At 42.3% G+C, this 20,548-nt stretch overlaps 1 protein-coding gene across 4 annotated transcripts in view; it reads left to right on the forward strand.

Moving 5' to 3' along the window:
• Positions 1 to 11,975: 11,975 nt before the first annotated feature.
• MSI2 (musashi RNA binding protein 2) overlaps positions 11,976 to 20,548 on the forward strand; it is a 429,839-nt gene continuing 421,266 nt past the window's right edge. For 2 of the 4 annotated variants that reach the window (XM_030827590.1, XM_030827591.1), the window contains exons 1-5: positions 11,976 to 12,257; positions 12,551 to 12,591; positions 12,913 to 12,994; positions 13,712 to 13,796; positions 17,607 to 17,648. In XM_030827590.1, coding sequence (XP_030683450.1) covers positions 12,196 to 12,257; positions 12,551 to 12,591; positions 12,913 to 12,994; positions 13,712 to 13,796; positions 17,607 to 17,648 — 312 coding nt within the window. In that variant the 5' untranslated portion in view covers positions 11,976 to 12,195. The remainder of the gene's footprint in view (positions 12,258 to 12,550; positions 12,592 to 12,912; positions 12,995 to 13,711; positions 13,797 to 17,606; positions 17,649 to 20,548) is intronic. The other 2 variants (XM_030827589.1, XR_004033315.1) reach the window with 2 other exon arrangements.

Consider the following 20,548-nt stretch of genomic DNA (forward strand, 5'->3'; position numbering starts at 1 on the left):
TCCTGTTTAATTCCCAAGGCTTGTCTCTTGGGCCTACCATACCCACACTGGTATCACAAGATACCGCCCATGATTGGGGAGGGGGCTCACCAGACTGGCCTAGGGTGTCCCCTGCAGGAAGCTGCCACATGGAGAGGCTACAGCCAGCCTCACTCCCAGCCCTAAGCTATTGCCCGCCTTTTGCAACTACTGAAGATTACAGCTTTCTGATCCCTGCCCCCACCACACCCAGAAGGGTCCTCTGTTGTGGTCATTCAATAAATGATATTTCGTAATTAGGAATCTAGCTCTTTCTTATTCAACTAGACTAATAGGCACCCTGTGCCCTGCTTGGGTGTGATAATTTTGAGTTGGAGACAAGGAAAAAGGAGTGGATAAAAGGGAGTAAAAGTCTTCAACCACAACACTAGATTTCAGCTATGCCCCATGTGAAAATGGAAAAAAAAAAAATTGGCTAAACACACTTTAGGTTTGTTTTTCCCTCCTTTTGGGAGCTTTTTGCATTTTCCTCCCCAATTTGGAAAAAAAATGAAAGAAAACAAATTTCTCTGTCATTTAAATAAAACAGACTTTTATGTCTCTAAATATAATACATCAAACAATTTTAGGAGTAAATAAATTACACATAAAGATACTTGTTTGTTAGATCACTAAAGGCTGTTTGAAAAATAGAATTTTGCCGGTGAGGTGCCTCACACCTGTAACTCCAGCACTTTGGGAGGCCGAGGCAGGTGGATCACCCGAGGTCAGGAATTTGAGACCAGCCTGGCCAATATGGCAAAACCCTGTCTTTACTAAAAATACAAAAATTAGGTGGGCTGTGGTGGCACATGCCTGTAATCTCAGCTACTCAGGAGGCCGAGACAGGAGAATTGCTTGAACCAGGGATGTGGAGGTTGCAGTGAGCTGCCATTGAGCCACTGCACTGCAGCCTGGGCGACAGAGGGAGACCCTGTCTCAAAAACAACAACAAAAAATAAAAATATAATTTCACTTTCTGTCAGCCTCACATCCTCCATGGTTTTGTGTGTTTATTTTTCCGGATATTTTATACCTCCAGTTATGACTCTGTTAGAAAGATACCATCTTGGGGCCAGGCATGATGGCTCACCTCTGTAATCTCAGCACTTTGGGAGGCTGAGGCAGGTAGATCGCCTGAGGTCAGCAGTTCAAGACCAGCCTGGCCAACATGGCGAAACTCTGTGTCTACTAAAAATACAAAAATTAACTGGGCCTGGTGGCAGGCGCCTGTAATCTCAGTTACTCAAGAGGTTGAGGCAGGAAAATTGCTTGAACCCAGGAGGCAGAGGTTGCAGTGAGCCGAGATCGTGCCATTGCACTCCAGCTGGGAGACAGAGTGAGACTCTGTGTCATAAAAATAAATAAAGATACCATCTTGGCTCTCCCATATTATACAGATCCAGAAGAAAGACCAACTTAGGATCTCTATGCACATGATTATTTCATATTTTTTTGGAAGAAAATAAACTAGTGTTGAATTTAAGAACATGCTCAGAAGTCATGATTTTTGAGGAAGGAGGCTATTTATTTAAATCGATATAAAGGACCATTAGTTTTAGTCCTGTAATTTATACTTGGTGAAATTTTCATGAAAAAAAAAAAAACAAAAAAAAAACTCATTTCCCTAAATATTTTCTAGTAAAAACATGGCTTGCATTTTTGATGCAAAGTCCGCCACACTGTTTTTAAAAGTGAGGCTTATGAGACCGTGGGAGAGAGCTAAGTGAACAGCCTCTTTAATAAGAGAGGCGTCCAGCGTGGCGGCGAAATGCAATACCAAAAAGTAAACAAAGAGCATCGTGTGAAAAAGAGCAAGTTGAAATGAATCTTGCTTTTCCTATTTGAAAAACATGCTCATGGTTGTTAGTAACTGAGTCAAGACATTTAAATCATATATATACTTTTATATCTTGACAGTGACCTTTTATAAGTGTACAGTGGGGATAAGAAGATGAGCAAAGCCTTGCTGCAGAAAAATCATTTCAGTTAATTGAACATGAAACGTGTTACCATCTGATAACATTAATAATATGTGATCGCTACTTTGTATCTAATATGAAGTTCATTTGGTTGGAATCTAAAGCATTCTATAAATGTTAGCATATGAATCCTGTTGCAAACCTATAAACTAAGCAGCTCTATTTCGGTGCATTTTGAAGTATCTCTGTGTTAGTTATCTGTGCTGTGTAACAAATTATCCCCAAACTTAGCAGCTTCAAACAACAAATATTGATTATCTCAGCATCAATCAGGAATGGCTTAGCTGAGAGGTTTTAGTTCAAAGGCTCTCATTAAGTTGTAGTCAAGCCATTGGCCAGATTAACAATCACTTGAAGACTTGATGAGGGCTGGCAGATCCACTCACAAGGTGTCTAACTCACAATCCCAGCAAGTTAGTTTGAGATGTTGACAGTAACCTCAATTCTTTTCTACACTGGTCTCTCCACAGGGCTGCCTGAGCATCCTCATGACATGGCAGCTGGCTTCCCCCAGAGCCAATGATCCATGAGACAAAGCAAGACGGAAGCTACAATATCTTTGGATGATCTAGCCTTAGAATTCACCCACCATCGCTTCCTTCACACCCTGCTCCTTAGAAGCCGGTTACTAAGTACAGCCCACACTCGAGGGGAGGGCAATTCGACTCCATCTTTTGGAGGAGTCTTAAAGAATTTGTGAACATATTTTAAAGGCACCACGATCCCCTGTTTACATAAGGACAGTAGAAAATGATGGTGGCTTACCTGCTCAAGGTCAATGAACTACTGGTAAGACCCCACCTGGAAGGCGGCAGGCTTTTTTATTTATTGTAAAGCAAAATAGAAAACCTACATTCTTGAAATAACTGCACATGAATCTCAAATCTGCCTCTTTAAAATGTCCAAGACCTTCTAAAAGTGGCAGGACGCTTTCTGTTTAGAAATGGATGAGATGGACACTAGACTGGAAGGGTCAGCCTTTGATTAAGAGTCAGCTTTCCTCTTAATCAGCTCTGGGACCCTGAGAACAAAAACACTTTTCTGAGGGATGGTTTCCTCCTTTGTAAAATACGATGGGCTAGCCGAATGGTTTCCAAAGTTGGTGGCCTTTAAGGTCCTCTGGGGAATTAAAAATTCACTGATCTTGTGTTAAATCCACAATGTCCAGGAATCTGTACCACCTAAAAGCACTTGGGGACTCTGGCACCCTTTTTTGCAGACAGTAGGAACTGCTGGGCTACATGATTTCTCATGCTTCCACTTGTAACATTATTTTATTTATTTTATTTATTTTTGAGACGGAGTCTCTCTTTGTCACCCAGGCTGGAGTGCAGTGGCATGATTTTGGCAACCTCCGCCTCCTGAGTTCAAGCGATTCTCCTGCCTTAGTCTCCAAAGTAGCTGGGATTACAGGCTCCCGCCACCATGACTGGCTAAATTTTTTTGTATTTTAGTAGAGACGGGGTTTTACCATGTTGGCCAGGTTGGTCTGGAACTCCTGACCTCATGTGATCTGCTCACCTCAGCCTCCCAAAGTGCTGGGATTACAGGCATGAACCACCATGCCCGGCCAACATTATTTTAACTCTCCCCATCAGACTGGGTATGCCCATGTAAATTGTTGGTTCTCCATATTCACTACAATCACGAGCAGAATTTTTAAAAAATATGATACCTAGGGCGTTCCCTAGGAAAATAAGTCATTCTGGGGTGGAACTCAGGTACCATCATGGGTTGTTGGCGTGTTTTCATCAGTACATTTAAAACTAATCATGTTTAGCCTTGTTGGCACATTAGAATCACTTGGGGAGCTTTAAAAAAGCCCACTGCCCAGCCTGTCCCCCAGGCCAATTAAATCACAATCTCATGGGAAAACCAAGAATCAGTATTTTTTAAAGCTCCCCAGGTGATTACAACATACAGCCAAACTGACCTATGTTTGCCACATTTGAGATAATTCTAATACCAATTCACCTATAAGGGATTTTTCAGAAAAAAAATCCCAACATTTAGGTGCCACAGTACTCTTAAGACAAAAATGCATTTAAAGTGGAAGATATTACAATTTTGAAATGAAAGATACTAAAAATTAAATGGAACTAAGTTCCATTTCTGGCAATATGTTAGACTAAGTAACTTGAAAATCCTCCCATCATAAACCACCTATAAATACTGGTCAGAATGTAATAAACACCTATTTAAATGAGCTCTTGGGACAGTAAGCAAAGACTCTCAGAGTCAGGAAGAAGAGGGCATGGTATGCAAGTAAGCTGAGGTTCAGCTGGTCCTAGGCAGGTTTGCTGGTGTTGGGAACCTGAGGTTTGAGAATCAAAATAGGAAGGAGACTATGCTTAAGGTCCATTAAAAGTGGGAAAATGAAACTCAGAATCCCCATAAAGCTGGAATCCCATAAAGCTAGAACCTCCTGAATCACTAGAGAAATAATCACTGGAAAAATAACCTCCCCAATGTCACAAGGAGACAAGAAAATGTGCCTGTCCTGGCATGGGTTGAGGGTGGGGAAAAAAGGGTTTTACTGAGAATTTGAGATTATAATGTGGTATGGTCCATGAACCCCAAAGCTGAGAATGAATACAGAAATACAGACCCAATGCCAAACTATACAATGTATGCGGATATAATCCTCCACAAGCAAGATGTAGCAGACACAAAGGTCCCAAGAACCTCAGGTAACAGAACTATCAGGCAGACTATAAAATAAACAAATTGAAAATTATTAAAGACACAAAGGAACCTTTGACACCATGAGAAAATAACATAACACTCTAAAAAGGGTAGATTTTAAATAGAACTAAATAGAATTTCTAGAAATGACAAATATAGTCACCAAAATGAAAAGCTCAGTGATGAGTTAAACAGCAGATTAGACAGAGTCGAAGAAAGAACTGCAAATGGATCTGAGAAAATTGCCCAGGAAGCAGCAAAGACAAAGCAAAGGAAAGTCTGACAGATTCAGAGTATGCTGGATAGAAGGAGAAGATGCATTATACATTTCATATAAGTACCAAAAGACAATGAGAGGGATACTTCATTTAGAGAATCCCAAGATTATGCATATACAATGAGTATTGAATCAGATAAAGAAGAAGAAATTCATACTTGAATATAGCAGAGTAAAAATGTAGGAAGCCAAAGACAAGGAAGAAGTCTTAAAACCAGAGAGAAAAGACAGATTACCTACAAAGGAATGACAATTAGACTCATAGCAAATGTTTCAGAAATAAAGAATAGGAAGACATGGTATACTCAGAAAAGTGCAGGGTAAAATAACTGCCAATCTCGAGTATTACACCCAGAGAAATCATCATTTGGGAATGAGAGTGAAATATGACATGTTTGTCTTAGCAGAGAGCGTGTACCACTCACACAATCCCCTGAAAAAAACTAAAGGTTATGTTTCAGGGGAAAGGGTCTATATCTAGAAGGAAGTTGGTAAATATGGGCAAATCTAAACTATGAATTGACTGTATATAAAATTACAATAGAGATTAAAATTAGGGGTATAAAAAGTAGGTGGATCTAAAAATAACAAGCAACAATAAACATAATGGGAGGATGTAACTGAAGTTGACTCATTCTTAGCTTATTGGATAGTTCTAGGGCATTTGATTTACTTTAGATCACATGTACAGGTTAAAATTGTAATCACTGAAAGAGTAGAAATAGAATTTACAACTTCTGGCCAGACACAGTGGCTCACACCTGTAATCCTAGCACTTTGGGAGGCCAAGACAGGTGGATCACTTGAGGTCAGGAATTCAAGACCAGCTGGCCAACACGGTGAAACCCCGTCTCTACTAAAAATACAAAAATTAGCTGGGTGTGGTGGTGGGTGCCTGTAATACCAGCTACTCGGAGGCTGAGTCAGGAGAATTGCTTGAACCCAAGAGGCAGAGGTTGTAGTGAGCTGATTGTACCACTGCACTCCAGCATGGCTGACAGAGTGAGACTCTGTCTCAAAAAAAAAAAAAAAAAAAAAAAAAGGCCTTGGCCTCCCAAAATGCTGGGATTACAGGTGGGAGCCACCATGCCCAGCCAGTAGGATTTCTTATACATTGCTAGGAGGAGTAGAAATTGGAACACCACTTTGGAAAACAGCTTAGTATTACCTTGTAAAATTTTACATTCACATATGTTACGACCCAGCAATTACTCCAAATAGAAATTCTGATCTATGTGCATCAGAAGGTAAGAATGTTCATGATAACACTGTTTATAATAGCCAAAAAAAAAAAATCCTGAAAGCAACCCAAAGACTTGTTTGTGAGAGAATGGAGAAACTAAACTGTGGCACAGTCACATAATGGAATATTATACAACTGGGAGAAAGAATGAACTACAACCAGATACAAAAATCTAACTTTGTTCCCCCCACCCCCCCCCAGGGCCCTGGCTAGAGGATCTAATTGATTCTTAATAATTTCATATTGAGTAAATTATCAAGCCTCAGAAATTTTTCATAAAGTTTCAAAACAAAAAGTAAAACAACAAATATTAGTCATTGATATGCATGATCGAACTTTTTAAAAAGCAAAATCATAACAAATACAAGATTCAGATTGGTGGTTACTTTAGAGGAACAAAATAGGGAGGAACACATAAGCAGATGTTACGTAAGTCAAGTCCCTGTTTCTGTTTTAGTTCGCTGGTTGAATAGCAGGTTTACAGGTATTCATGATATCAGCAAATAAAATAAAATAGGGCCATGAGTATACACAATGATGACAGTGTGTTATACTAGAGATTGTGATTAATATATTTTTGTGCCCCTAAGTTGTGATATTTTGTGATCTTTAAAAATATCAGCAATCACAATAAATGTAAATGGACTAAACTTACTAGTTAGCACAATAAATAATGAACCAGAGCTAGCTATATGCTATTTACAGGAGACTGAACAAAAAATTTGGGACATGGAAAGGTTCAAAGTAAAAGGAAAGAGGGAAAGAGAAAGATCTATCAGTAAAGGGCTAATTAAAAGAGCAGTTACATTTATTACAGATAAAGTAGACTTTAAAGCAAAAGGCATTAGGGATAAGTATCTTCTGTGCCAATATTACAGAAATAATTCGCTAGGAAAATAGCAAATCTAAGTTTGTATGCACCTAATAACAAGGCCTTAAAATACACAAAGCAAAAAGTATGGGAAGCAGAAAATGCATAGTTATAGTGAGAAATTTTAACAGTTCTTTTTGACGCACCTGACAACATACTTTTAAAATTTGAGAGAATTACAGGAGAAACTGGCAAATCTAGTCATATAGAAATTTTAATGTACTTCTATAAAAAGCAACAGGTCAAGCAGACAAAATATTAGTAAGGCTACAGCAAATCTAGATAATATAATGAATAAGTCTGATCTAATAGACCCATATAAAATGCTATACTTAAAAATTAAGGCATATACATTCTTTTCAAATCTACACGAAATATTTATAAAAATTGATGCACCAAAGCAAGTTTCAATAAATAACAAAAAATCTGCTTCACATAGATCACGTTCTTTGACCTTAATTCAGTTAAGTTAGACGTTAATAACTAAAGAATAACCTCAAATACCCTCCAAATACACCTGTATTAATTCACTGGTCAAACAAGAAATCGTATCTGAAATCTAATTTTTTTTTTTTTTTTAAACAGGATCTTGCTCTGTCACCCAGGCTGGAGTAGTGACATGATCATGGCTCACTACAGTCTCAACTTCCCAGGCTCAAGTGATCCTCCCACCTCAGTTCTTGAGTAGCTGGGCCTATAGGTACATGTTAGCACGCCTGGTTAGTTTCTAGAAAAGTTTTCTTTTGCAGAGATGGGGCCTCACTATGTTGCCCAGGCTGGTCTCAAACTCCTGGGCTCAAGTGATCCTCCCACCTTGGCCTCCCAAATTGCTGGGATTACAGGCATGAGCCATTGTGTCCAGCCTAAAATCTAAACTTTTTTTACCTCATTGATAATAAAAAGTCTGTATATCTTGTGGAATATGGCTTAAGTGGTATTTAAAGTGAAATCTGTAGTCTTAAATGTTAAAATCAGAGAACAGATGGCTAAAAATTAATTACCTAAGGCACCAATTAAAAAAAAAAAAGAGCAATGGAATAAATCCAAAAAGAGCAGAAGCAGAAGGGAATACTATATGATATATATTAACATTACATTATGTATTATATTCTCATATACTATATAATAGTATATATTTTCTATTGTGCCATATATAAGAATATAATATATAATAATGTATAAGAACAAAACTTACTGGAACAGAAAAAGAAACAATATTGAAACTAAAGTCTGGTTCTTTGAAAACACTAATAGAAAGTAGAAAGAAAACACTAGTAAAAAAAAAAGATCTCTGGCACAGCTGATCCAGATAAGAAAAAATACATATAAAATGATATTTGGAATGAAAAAAATAAGCATTATGGATAGATACAGCAGAGATTAAAATACATTAAGAGATAACTATGAACAGCATTTTGTCAACACATTTGAAAACCTAGATGGTATGGACAATTTCCTTGAAAAATATAGTGTATAAAAATAGATTCAAGAAGAAAACAGAAAACCTGAAGAGATCTACAAGCATTAAAGAAATGGAATCAGTAGTTAAAAATCAACCCACGAAATGTCTATCCCAGACCCAGACAATTTACCTGCAAGTTCTACCAAACATTCAAGGAACACATAATTCCAACCTTATACACACTGTTAGAGAAAATGAAAAAAGAAGGAACATTTACCAGTTCATTTTATGGGACCAGTATAACCAGACAAAGGCAGTACGGAAAGGGAAAACTGCAGCCAATTTGACTTATGAACATGAATACAAAAAGAATCCTAGAATGAAATTAAATGTTGGCCATCATTCATTCATTCATCCACTCATTCATTCAGTCAATCATTATTTATTGAGCATCAACCGTGAGCCAGCAGGCACTGTGCTGGTACATGGAGAGCAGAAAGGGACGGGAGCTTCTGGCTTAGAGGAGATGGGCAATAAAGCAAATGATCATACAGGGTAAGGTACACAGAGGACGTTCTGGTAAGGTACACAGAGGACGTTCTGGTAAGGTAACTGCATATCAAAGGGCATTCGACCCTGTCGGAGAGGTCTGGGAAAGATTTCCAGGCACATAAGTGGAGTAAGGGTGGATGTGGGAAGACTGTTTTGTAAGCTGTTGCAGGGCCTCAGGTGGGAGATCTGGGATGCAGTAGCAAGAAAGATGGATTTGAACTTGGGCTTCCTTTAGAAAGGCTAAGTGGGAAATTGACCAGAGCCTGGAGCTCTTCAGGAAGGGTGGGGCTGGAGATTTCAATTTGAGTGGCATCAACATGTGTTTAAACCCATCCTGGAAGATGGAGTTTGAAAAAGGAAGTGTCCAACATTGTCTTGGGCTGTTGAGACTTTCAGAGGGTTGAGGACTGATATTGTGCTGCTTGAATTCTCCTGATGCAGGGGCTACATTGAGTGAGCTGGAGAAAAAAATGCATAAAATAAGAATAATAATAAGCTATTACAAATAATGTAGTGCAAAGGGGCAGCAAGAGGGAATTTTTTTGGACAATGAAACTGTTCTGCATCTTGATTATGGTAGTGGTTACATGACTCTATACATATGTCAAAACTCATACAATTACAGACCAAAAAGAGTAAATGTTACCGTATATAGATTAAAAAATAAATGAGTAAAAACAATGTAGTAATGGAGACTTAAAATCCAGTTCTTTCTAAGCCACTGACTTTGTAACTGCAGCTCTAGCCCCTCTCTGGATTTTAAATCAGTCCTATAAGTGTCAGCTTGCGGAGGTCTATACCAGACAGGAAGCGCCCCCAACTCTCACCTTGTGAGGGACAGAATAAACATGCAGGCAGCAGAGGCCACACGGCACTGGACTGACGGTCAGAGGGTGGGGGTGGGGTGTAGCCTGGTGAGTTTGGCACCTCTGAGACCCTGATGTATAATGAGGGGATTAGGTTAGGAAAGGCCTTTCTACCTAGGATGGCCTGTGGTTCTACTGTAAAACTCCCAAACACAATACAATTAGCTCTGTTGTCTGCATTTTGTTTAGAATAATCAATCATAATAAACAATCATCATAACAACTGGCTGTTCAACACATGAGACCCCAGATGATTTGGGAAGGAGCTTGGAGTGACAGGAAATGTTCGGGTTTGTGGTTTAAAGCCTTAGAGCACCTTCCCAATATGATTATATTGAGTAGTGATTGATAATAAACACGACTCAGATTTACAGTGAAAAAGGAACTTTTACAACATTGGTTCACTTCAGCCTCTCACCTTCACCCCATCAATCCTGTCAAGGAGGAATTACTGCAATTTAGGGAACAGGGAGATTGAGGGTCTGGTCACTCAAGGCTATGGCTGGTGTTGAGATTTTCCAAATATTCAATTTTTCCAAAGCCCACAGTGGATTTGGTACAGTTTTGGTGTTGAGTGTATTCCTTTGTCTCCTAATCCTATGAAAATTAATGGAAAAGTGTTAATTGGGCATCAATTCATGCTTCACATTAATCTCAGTATTTGATGAACCACAACTTTATGTTGCCCCTCATGCCATATTAACTCAGTTTATTGCAACAATTTAAAACAATACAGATTTAAAACAATATGGGTAATTGTATCCGTATTGTTTCAAATGCCCCATAAATTGAAACCAGCCCGAATTTGGGCAGCCTGGAATCTGCCAGAGAAACTTTCGTGCGATGCCTTTGGAAGGCTACAGACATTGTCTTTTTGGAGTTTTCAGTGCATGAAGGTATGAAACCGCATTTATTAAGCACCTACTGTATGCCAGAACCCGTGCTGCACAATACTGCTGCTGCTAAGGTGGGAGTGATTCTGAAGCCTTCTGCCACCCCAGCTACCTCTGCAGGTCGCGAGGTGTGTTGGGCTATTTCAGTGTCATGCACTTTATTATCCTGGCATACAAAGGCTGGGTGAGAAATAAAATATATAACGAACGGATTACACAGGGGTTTCCTGAAATAACCACCCTTCCCAGCCATCCCAGAGACACCTCAAAAGCACTTCTCGTTATATACAAACATTTGCTTTGAACCTCAATCATGTGACCTTGACTTCTATAACCTATCCTACTATATTTTTAAAACACTGTATGATTAACGCGGAAACCCTTCCTTCGGCACTTTCTCGCCACTGGAATCGCGTCAGTTTCTCAAAGTTCCAAAATAACCTTTCCCGGGCACGGATTGGTACCTCTACTGAGGAAGGGCGGGGAACCGCGCAAGACATGCCGGTGTGGAGCGAGAGCCAGAGAGAACTTCCAGCGCAAAAGGAAAATAAAACTTGTGGCTGGTGTTTGTGCAGGAGGGTCTCCGCCATCCTGAAGCCCCCCGATCCTGGGGGGTCTCGGGGGCCGTCAAACGAGCGCCAGGGTGTGGGTTTGCTCCCGACGTCCTTGACCTAAATTTCTGAGCGGTGGCTGGAAACAGGGCACAGCGGAGGGCGGGCGGCTGGTGCCATCCCCGGATCTCGGCGGCAGGGGCCGGCAAACTTGAATGGAGAGGGCGAACTAGAGAGGGTGGGGGGGCGTCTTCTCCCTGGTCCGGGTGAGGAGCCGCAGCGAGCTCCCCGCGCCTCCCCTCCCCCGATCCACCCGCCCCCCGCAGCCCATGTGATCCAGGGAAGTCGGGGTGCGCTCCCCCTCGCCCTGCGCCCTGCCGGCCGGGAGGCGGGGTCCCCTCGGCCCGCGGGGTTCGCGCGCCACCCTTGTGGGTCCGGCCGTGGGGGGCCGAGTGTGCGCGCGCGGGCAGGCGGGGGCCGCACGGGGGTGCGTGACGTCACCGGCATTGGTTACACGACGTTCTAGAACTCCGCCCCACGTGCGCCGGGGAGGAGGGGGAGGAGGAGGAGGAGATGGGGGTGGGGAGGAGGAGGGGGAGAGGTGGGGATGGGCCGGGGGGGCGGGGACGGGGGGTGTGCGAGGCAGCGGGGCTGAGCTAAGCCGATCCCACGTGTGACGGCTCTCGCCGCTGCCCCGGCTCCGCCGCTCGCAGAGAGATTCGGAGGAGCCCGGGCGGGGGGGAGGAGGAGGGGGAGGAGGGAGCGGAGATCTCGGGGCTCGGAGCCGGCCGCCGCTCCGCTCCGATCGCTGTGGGGCTCGGTTTTTTGGGGGTGGGGGGGCGGGGGGGCTCAGATATGGAGGCAAATGGGAGCCAAGGCACCTCGGGCAGCGCCAACGACTCCCAGCACGACCCCGGGTAAGTTTCCAGCCGCTGCCCACCGCGCCGCCTTGGGCTCGCTCTCCTTGCAGCGGCAGGGACGGCGGTGCGCGGAGCCGGGCATCTCCCGCGCCCCCCCGCCTCTCCCGCGCGCCCCCCCCGTGGAAGTTACACACCTTTGGATTGCATTTCGCCGTCACCTTCTCCCCCACCCCACCTCCCGGCTCTCGCTCGCTCGCTCCCCCCCGCTTTCCTTTTAGCTTTTGTAAGTTACACGTCAAAATGGCCGATCTGACATCGGTGCTCACTTCTGTTATGTTTTCTCCCTCTAGTAAAATGTTTATCGGTGGACTGAGCTGGCAGACCTCACCAGGTAAGGGAGGGAGGGGGGGACGCCTGGGTCCCCCCTTCTTGGCTTCTTTATTGCTCTTTGTTATCCCGGTGTAGGAGCCCCCCCCCGCCATTGGCTCCCCACTTCTCCTGTGCAAGGTTATTTTTTTAAATAGCAAATCCTTTCTGAGCCCTCTATGCGACCTCTGTTGCCGAATTTCCCCCGCGTGTGCAAAAAATGCAAAAACAAAACAGAATAACAACAGAAAACTACTTTTGGATTTTGTCCTTGATCAAAATTTGCATTGCTTTCTTTTTCCACACCTTCTCTCCCCCCCCCATCTCTCTCTTTCTCTCTCTACAGATAGCCTTAGAGACTATTTTAGCAAATTTGGAGAAATTAGAGAATGTATGGTCATGAGAGATCCCACTACGAAACGCTCCAGGTAAACCATTCCCTTCTGGATTTTGTCTTTATTTTAGAACAAAGTTTAAGTTTTATTTTTGGAGGTGTCTTCGGAAGTAGCTAAGCGGATTAGAATGGGGCTCAGGCGCGTGGCTGATCTCGAACGGCGCTCCATACCACCCCCACCGCCCCCCAGTAACCCCAGAGGTTATTGTTAATTGGAGCTGAACTCTGGATACAGAGATACCCATCTCTCTGCTTTAAGTCATTTTCCCGTCGCTTCTTTTTCTCTGTTTAAAATGACATTCAGCTTCATTTACTTTCTCATAGTTTTTTTTTTTTTTATCTTAATGTGTGTTTCCCCCACACTCCCAGCTCCCCAAACTCTTAAGATCCCTCTTAGAAAGATGGTGGTGAATCTCTTCTAAGTGCCGGGCTTTCTTCGGAATAAAACAAAGCGTTAAGAAGGGGAAGGGGAGGAGGAGAGGAAACTGAGGTGGCCAAAGAGTGGAGGCACCAGCATTTTCCAAGTTACCTCCACCCTCCCTGCCCCCGTTCCACTTCCCCCGTTAACCTTGATGTTTTTTCTTGCGAGGTGGAGGGCTGCAGGCAGGAGGGGAATTGGAGGAGGGGAGTGGGAGTGGGGGTGCAGGGGGGGCAACTTTTGCTCTTCATTTAGCCTTAGGTCTCACCCCTTGTTGCTTTCAATGGTGTCACATTTTCTTGTTTGTTTTTCTCCCTCTTTGTCTCTTTTCAGAGGCTTCGGTTTCGTCACGTTCGCAGACCCAGCAAGTGTAGATAAAGTATTAGGTCAGCCCCACCATGAGTTAGATTCCAAGACGGTAGGTTGCTTTTTGTTGTTGTTGTTCGCCCCTTTTCAGGAACGATCTGGGCATTGACAGCCCCATTTAAAGGGACAGTGCCTTCTTTTGCTTCTGTGCTAGAACTGGGTAGTTTTAAACTGAGCTAGCGAGTTGGCTCAGAAGTTTGCTGCTGTGGCTGGCTTTGGGGTTTTCTTTTTAGAGCCTGTCCCATTGCAGCTTCAGATGCTGCCAAGGTTAGGCTTGGGGAGAAGAGGGTTCGGCTCCGGGAGAGTCGGCCTTCCCGGCCTGGGGACTGTGCAGAGAAACTCCACCAGAGAGCAAATGCAACTTTTCTTTGTCAGCCAAGCACAGCACGCGTTACCAACTGTGGCTGTGGGGATCAGCTTTGAGAAGGCACAGCCTGCTTTGTGGCCAAGGGGGACAGCAGTGGGAAGGAGGGGAGAGGGCGCTAATTACAGGTCCAGGCAACAGGTTTCTCTTGGGGCACTTGGGATTTGGAATGTGGTTTGGGAAGGGAAGGGGACGCTGGCAGAGCTGAGCTGGGCATCCACTGGGGTGACTCCAGATGGCGTGAAATCTAAGGCTGATAAGGCCTGGGGGTTTCAAAGTGATTTTTTTTTCCTTCCTTTTCTTTCTCAGATCCTTTCATTTAAGTGTGGGTACTTTTATACATTACAAGTTTTAAAAATCCAGAGTAGAAGGGGGAAAAGTCTCCAGGCAGAGGTCAGAAGGGGAAGGGAAGAAAGAGTGTCTGTATATAACAATACATTTAATAGGAGGGGGAGTGTGCAGTGTTTTATTTAGCCCCTGTGTGGGCTTCCTGCCTCTCCTCCCTTCCCTTTATGTCTACCAGAGTTTCCCCACGGTTTTTATTAATATATATCTGCCCCAAACAGAGGCCTTAAGATGACATCGGGCTGTAGTGCTGGGTTGCATGGAACTTCACTCCTCTGTGATGGGGTAGTGGGACAAGGCCAGAGATGGGGCTCTACTTCCATCCGCCTCTTATGAAAGTGAGCAAGACATTCCCTACCTCTGGGTCTCAATTTCCTCTTCTGTAGAATAAATGGACCAAGGTGATCTTTCAAGCCCCTTTTGGCTTTAACATTGAATGGAAGAGAAGGAAAGAAAATAAACCTGGCAACCTTCGGTGCACTTGAATTGATTTTGCAAATTCACCCTCTTTCTCTGATCAAAGAGATCAGGTGTGCGTGCCTTCTCCTAAGAAAGAAACCCACCTGTACTCTTAGTTGCTTTATTGATTGTCCTGGACTTGTCATAGCTTGCATGCAGCCCAGCCTTTTGTACTTTTAGATAATTTAATTTCAGAAATCATTTGCAGGATGATAACGGATGTCTGAAAAATTTTTCTCTCCTTGATTTCGTGGCTAGCCATTTCAAAAAGCTAATGAAATTAAAGAGGAAAATCTTTTCAAGGCAAATTTGGGAATTTATCATCCACCCCCTCTTGCTACCTGGGTGGGAGAAACAGTATTTGGTTTCTGTGGTGGCTGGTGGGTCATATTCCTCTGTATCAGGTGCAAAGCCTGCAGTTTCCCTCTCTGATTGTTTATAGACATGTTTTGGTCACTATTATTTAGTGTAACCTAGCTTTTGACTTTGTTTCAACGTTCAGTGCAGGAGGCAGAAGCGGTTGGTTTATTGACATGGAAACGAGGATCTTGTTTACTGTTACCTTAAAAGCTTTGTTTAGGTAACGGCCATTCACATCCAAAATAGTACCTTAGTCTTTTCCTAGAGGACTTGTAGATACAGTAAGTAGAGCTGTACCTAACTAACTAATGTTTTAATTTTTGGTAGTTTTCTTTTTTGTTTGTTTTTTAAAAAATAGTTGACAGGGATGTGCAAAAGGTTGGGATTTGCCATGCTTAACTTGACCCTTCCTCTCCTTCAGAGATCTCAGCGTGTAAACTTTGCACACTGGGGAACTTCGATCATGATATAATGCTCTGATACGGCCACACACCATCCAGGAGTTCTGAATTGGCTTTTTAGTTTTGTGATTTAAATTTTCTTTAGTACTTCACTTTCTTCACTGCACCTTACTTCTTCCAGCTCCTGGCACCTCCCTCAACATACCCCACACCTGTTACCCCATAAACAAGGTGATTTCTGATTGCGATTGTGTGCCGGCCAACTAAAAAAACACCCTCTGGGGAGTATTTATAAAAAGACACCTCTGTCTTACGTACGTGAACAGAATGGAAAATCCACACCTGTTGTATTTCTCTTATAGACAAGTGCCAGTCAGTGCTGGACACACCTGTAGATGCAGTAATGTTAATCTTTATGAAAGGGTAGTTTTCTAGATCAGAGATTTTTGTCTATTTTAGTTTTTGAAAAGTAATCTCTCATTTCTCAGGTGATGTTTAAAGGTAGGGAATGCAATGCAGACTTTTATTAGGTCTTTAAGCCACCGTAATAACAGCAGGAAATCCTCGTTTGTCTTTCCGGCTGAGACCCTAGGTGATGTAAGTCAGGGAACAAATGAACTATCCTCCATGCTTCCCACTCCCCACCCCCACCTCCCTACTTTCCTCCACAGCATTACTCTTTCTCCCCCCCTCCCTCCCATGGCAGAAGTGAAAACAAAGCTCAGATTTACTTTTTGAAAGGAAAACATTTTAATATGAAAGCCAAAGCCTGGAAATAAATAACTGGTAGCAATGTTTATACAATCTGTGTTACATCTTTACCCAAAGATTTGTGACATTTAGACATTGAATGAAAACCGACAACGGGAATATTTTCACATTTCTTTTCTCCTCTTTTTATCTGTGCAGTCACTTTTTTCCTCCCTCACATCAGCCTGTTAGATTCACATGCTTCCGGGAGAACTGTTCTGAGTTGTACAGCTAGACCCTCATTGAGCATCATGCGTTTTGCAAGTGTCTGATTTGGACTGGAGGATGTTTTTCCATTCGGATTGAGGTTGGGGTAGGGGAATTCCCTACTTGTTGCACTAGATTCTGACTACTTCTTTTATTCAGTAACTTTTTTTTTTTTTTTTTTTTTTTTTTTGGTGCCCTCCCCATGAAGGGATTTCTTTTCTAACTTGGGTTTAGGTTGCTTATAGATTTTTACTCCCTTTTGTTTTTAAAATCCAGGTGGATTTAGCTCACATGCTTCATTTTCTTTACTTAAAAAAATTATTTTTTATCTTTTGAGATATAACTACAGAACAGATGATCTTTTTGATTAATCCTGGGTAACTTTACTTTTGCTAAAATGAATTAATTAACTCAAGCAGAGCACTGTGTTGGATGTCTATGGGGAATTTTTTGGATGTTGTTGATTTAAAAAATTTTTGGAATCTCCTTCCCCTCCTGTGTTGTTTAGTTATCATCAGGGAGAAGAAATACCATCCAATTACCTACTGCTAGAGAATACTTACATTTAATTTTCAGGTTATGATTTTTCTCCCAATGATAATGATGCTCCCATCTTTTCTCCCAGCCACGCATAGCAAATTAGATGTAGATACCATTTAATATTCAGTGTCTGGAAGAAGAAGCCCTTGCCTAAATAAGAATTACATGAGATCTGGTTTATTAAGAGCATCACACACTGAAATGCATGGTGGGTCATTTCAGAAAGGCTAGCTAGCTATGTTAGTTATATGATCTGTTGGAGGGATGGTTAAAGTTGAGATCAAAGTTTAAGAAACTTTTGAGTTGCCTGAGAAGTTACTAAAAGCTGGATTATAAGCCTGAGAAATGAGTGATTAATAATTAGGTGATTAATCATCTATTTTTTCCTTTTCTTAAAGTACTTTATTGACTCCTGCTTTTCTATTTTTTTCCCCAGATTGACCCCAAAGTTGCATTTCCTCGTCGAGCGCAACCCAAGGTAAGTAGGAGAATCATCAGTAGGATTTTAGCACTCAGAGATGATTGCCGAGAATTTCAAGTTTCAAACAGCATTGGCAATGAACTGTTGAAGCCTGGTATTCACTGTTCCTTCGGGGTAGCAGGACAGGCTGGGCAAGTAGTCCTGTGAGATAACCATGCGTCTCTAAGTTAGCCATCCCAAGGTGGCTTCTGAACATCCACCTGGGGGCAGGGAGAAGTCTGATGCTTAGTGGGAGGACGTGGTTCCATCGACTGCAGTATTTTTTGCAAGGATTCTGTTTGTTTTTTAAGCATTTCCAATATCACATCAGGAAAAGTCGAACATTTCCTTGTGACTCTTTTGGAGGGTACTCTTTGAGGCTTTACAACTTGGAGTTTATGGAGAGGAGTAGAGTTTAACTAAACAGCTGACCCTTTCTTGGAAAAAACAACTTCTTAGGCCCATAAAGCCTTAAATCTGGGAGAGCAAGCAGTGGACATCTTGGTTTTAGGTTGGTTAGATAAGTCAGGGCATACTTGGAACCAACAGTGCCTCTTATTTGTGCAAGTGCTGGTGCCTGGGTGGAGAAGTCCTGAAAATGTTGTAACTTTGTAGGAGTGGCACTACAAGACTTGCTTAAAGAATTGAGATAGGGCTTCACTTTTTTAGAAGTGTGTCGTTAACATAGTTTTCACTGAGCTTGCCAGGTGTGGCTATGAGAACACAGTTGCATGAAGCCTAAGGTTAAATTGGAAGGGCTTATGGCTTACATGTTACATTTACACTTTTTAGTTGCTTTTTTTCTTCCTTACGTAGCACTGGAAGAAATGCTTTTTATGTATCTTCTGGATTTATCATTCTTTTAGGGAAAGGGGAAAAGTTGAAGCTTCTGATTGTAAGTCGGAAAAGGTTGTGGCTTTAGCAAATTCAGTTTATTTCTTTACGCATAGTCTCCCAGAAGTGGAACCTTTTAATTGTGTAAAGAGAGGAATGGTTTTGCACATTAATATAGAAAAATTTGGTGATTGTGATGGTACTTTGAGAATTTCAGGTCTGGAGCGCACCACTCGATTGATTGATTCCTTCCTTCCCTCCCTTCCCTCCCTCCCTCCTTGTTCTCTTTCCTCTCCCTTTTTTAAAGACGGAAACACAACTTTTTAAGTAAATACAATGAAATATTTTCTTCAGGCATTTTTTTGTAATGCTTAAGCAAATGATAGGAATTAATGATTAGGTTATTTCTGTACTTAGCTCGAACTTTGGAATTGTCCTTATTGTTTTAGTTACTTCCCAAACTATCTGTGATCCTTCACATTTCAGAGGGCTTCCCAGAGTTAGCAGTATTTCCTGGGTTTGGAAGAATTGCTGTTTCTTCCATAAGTGTGAATCTTCAAATTTCCAGGTTAGTCATTTGATCACTCAGAGCTTGGATCAGATTACCCAAGAGGGAAGCTGGAAAAATCCCTTACTTGGTAAAACCATGGGTTTGACCTGTTTTTCTCTCCCCTTTGTTGTCCCCCTTCCTTAACTTTGTTTTTAAATGAGAAAAGCAATATTTCACTTTAATACACTCTGCAGTGATGCATTCAACTTGAAAACGAGACAGAATATTTCTCAAACTTGTCAAAGTGTGCATTCCTTTCCCAACCCTCAACTCCACATCTGGAATGTTTGTAGGTGAATTAACATGAAACCAGTCGGGGGAGAACATCTTTCCATGAATTCTAGAGATTTAATAGTAACACCTTACTGTGTACGACATACTTCACTTTACAGAGGACTTGGCTGTTCATTATCTCCATCTGAATTCCATCTCCTGGGGCATTTGGCTGGTGTTCCTAACCTTCTCTTAGTCTCAGTGTGCTCATCTGTAAAATAGGAGTGATGACATAGCTCTCCCAGAAGGTTTTTGTGTAGAGTAAAAGAGCATGGTCTGCGACAAAGGTCTTCGTCATTGTCATTATTTTTCTTGTCGGTTTTCTCATCGCTATTGCACTTGTTGTTTGCAAGTGGGACAGCCTGCGTTCGGATCCTGATGGTGCCACTCCTTAGCTGTGTGAATTTGAACTGATCATTTAACTTCCTTGAACCTTTGTTTTTCCATCTCATAGAGTTTTTCTGCAGATTACATAAATTAATAAAGGTAAAGGGACTGAAAAAGAAAAAAGACATGTTGCATGGTAATGCCATAGAAGCATTAACCTGCTATCTTATTTATTTATTTATTTTTGAGATGGGATCTCTCTGTGTTGCCCAGGCTGGTCTTGAACTCCTGGGCCAACCTATCCTCCCGCCCCCCAGTGTGCTGGGATTATAGGCGTGAGCCACTGTGCCTGGCTAACCTGCTATTTTTTACTGCCATTTTTATTAAGTCCTCATATCAATCCTGTGAGAGGTTGAGTAATAATAATGATACTAGTTGAATTTATATGCCAGGCACTATTGCAGAGACTTTATTAATCCATTTAATCCTCACGCAGCCTTATGAGGAGAGTACTAGTATGAGTTCATTTTATAAATGAGGAAACTGAGGCACAGATGGATGTCCAGGAGACATAACCAGGCAACCTGGCTGTAGAACTGGGCCCTTCACCAATGTGCCATGCTGTGGGGGTACCTCAGGGGATGGCCCCTCTGCTCTGCGACAGGAGATGGGCTCAGAGAGGTCAGCGGGCTGTGCTGAGGGAACCATAGCCAGAAGCCCAGGACTTTGAAGTTCTGCGTTCCTGGGCCTAGGTGATTTGCCTTGCCCCATCATGTTATACCAGTGTGTGACACTGTCTTATATCTTTCGATCTGACCCCTCCGGCCATCTTTTCAGATGGTTCTGGAGTTACTCAACCCCAGTGAGGCGACAGAGTGAATGCCAAGGTTGTATGGTGGTTGGGAATTGGGACAGGGTGGGGAGAATGTGTCTT

Source organism: Nomascus leucogenys, chromosome 14 (genome assembly GCF_006542625.1).
Source record: "Nomascus leucogenys isolate Asia chromosome 14, Asia_NLE_v1, whole genome shotgun sequence".
Lineage (NCBI taxonomy): Eukaryota > Metazoa > Chordata > Mammalia > Primates > Hylobatidae > Nomascus > Nomascus leucogenys.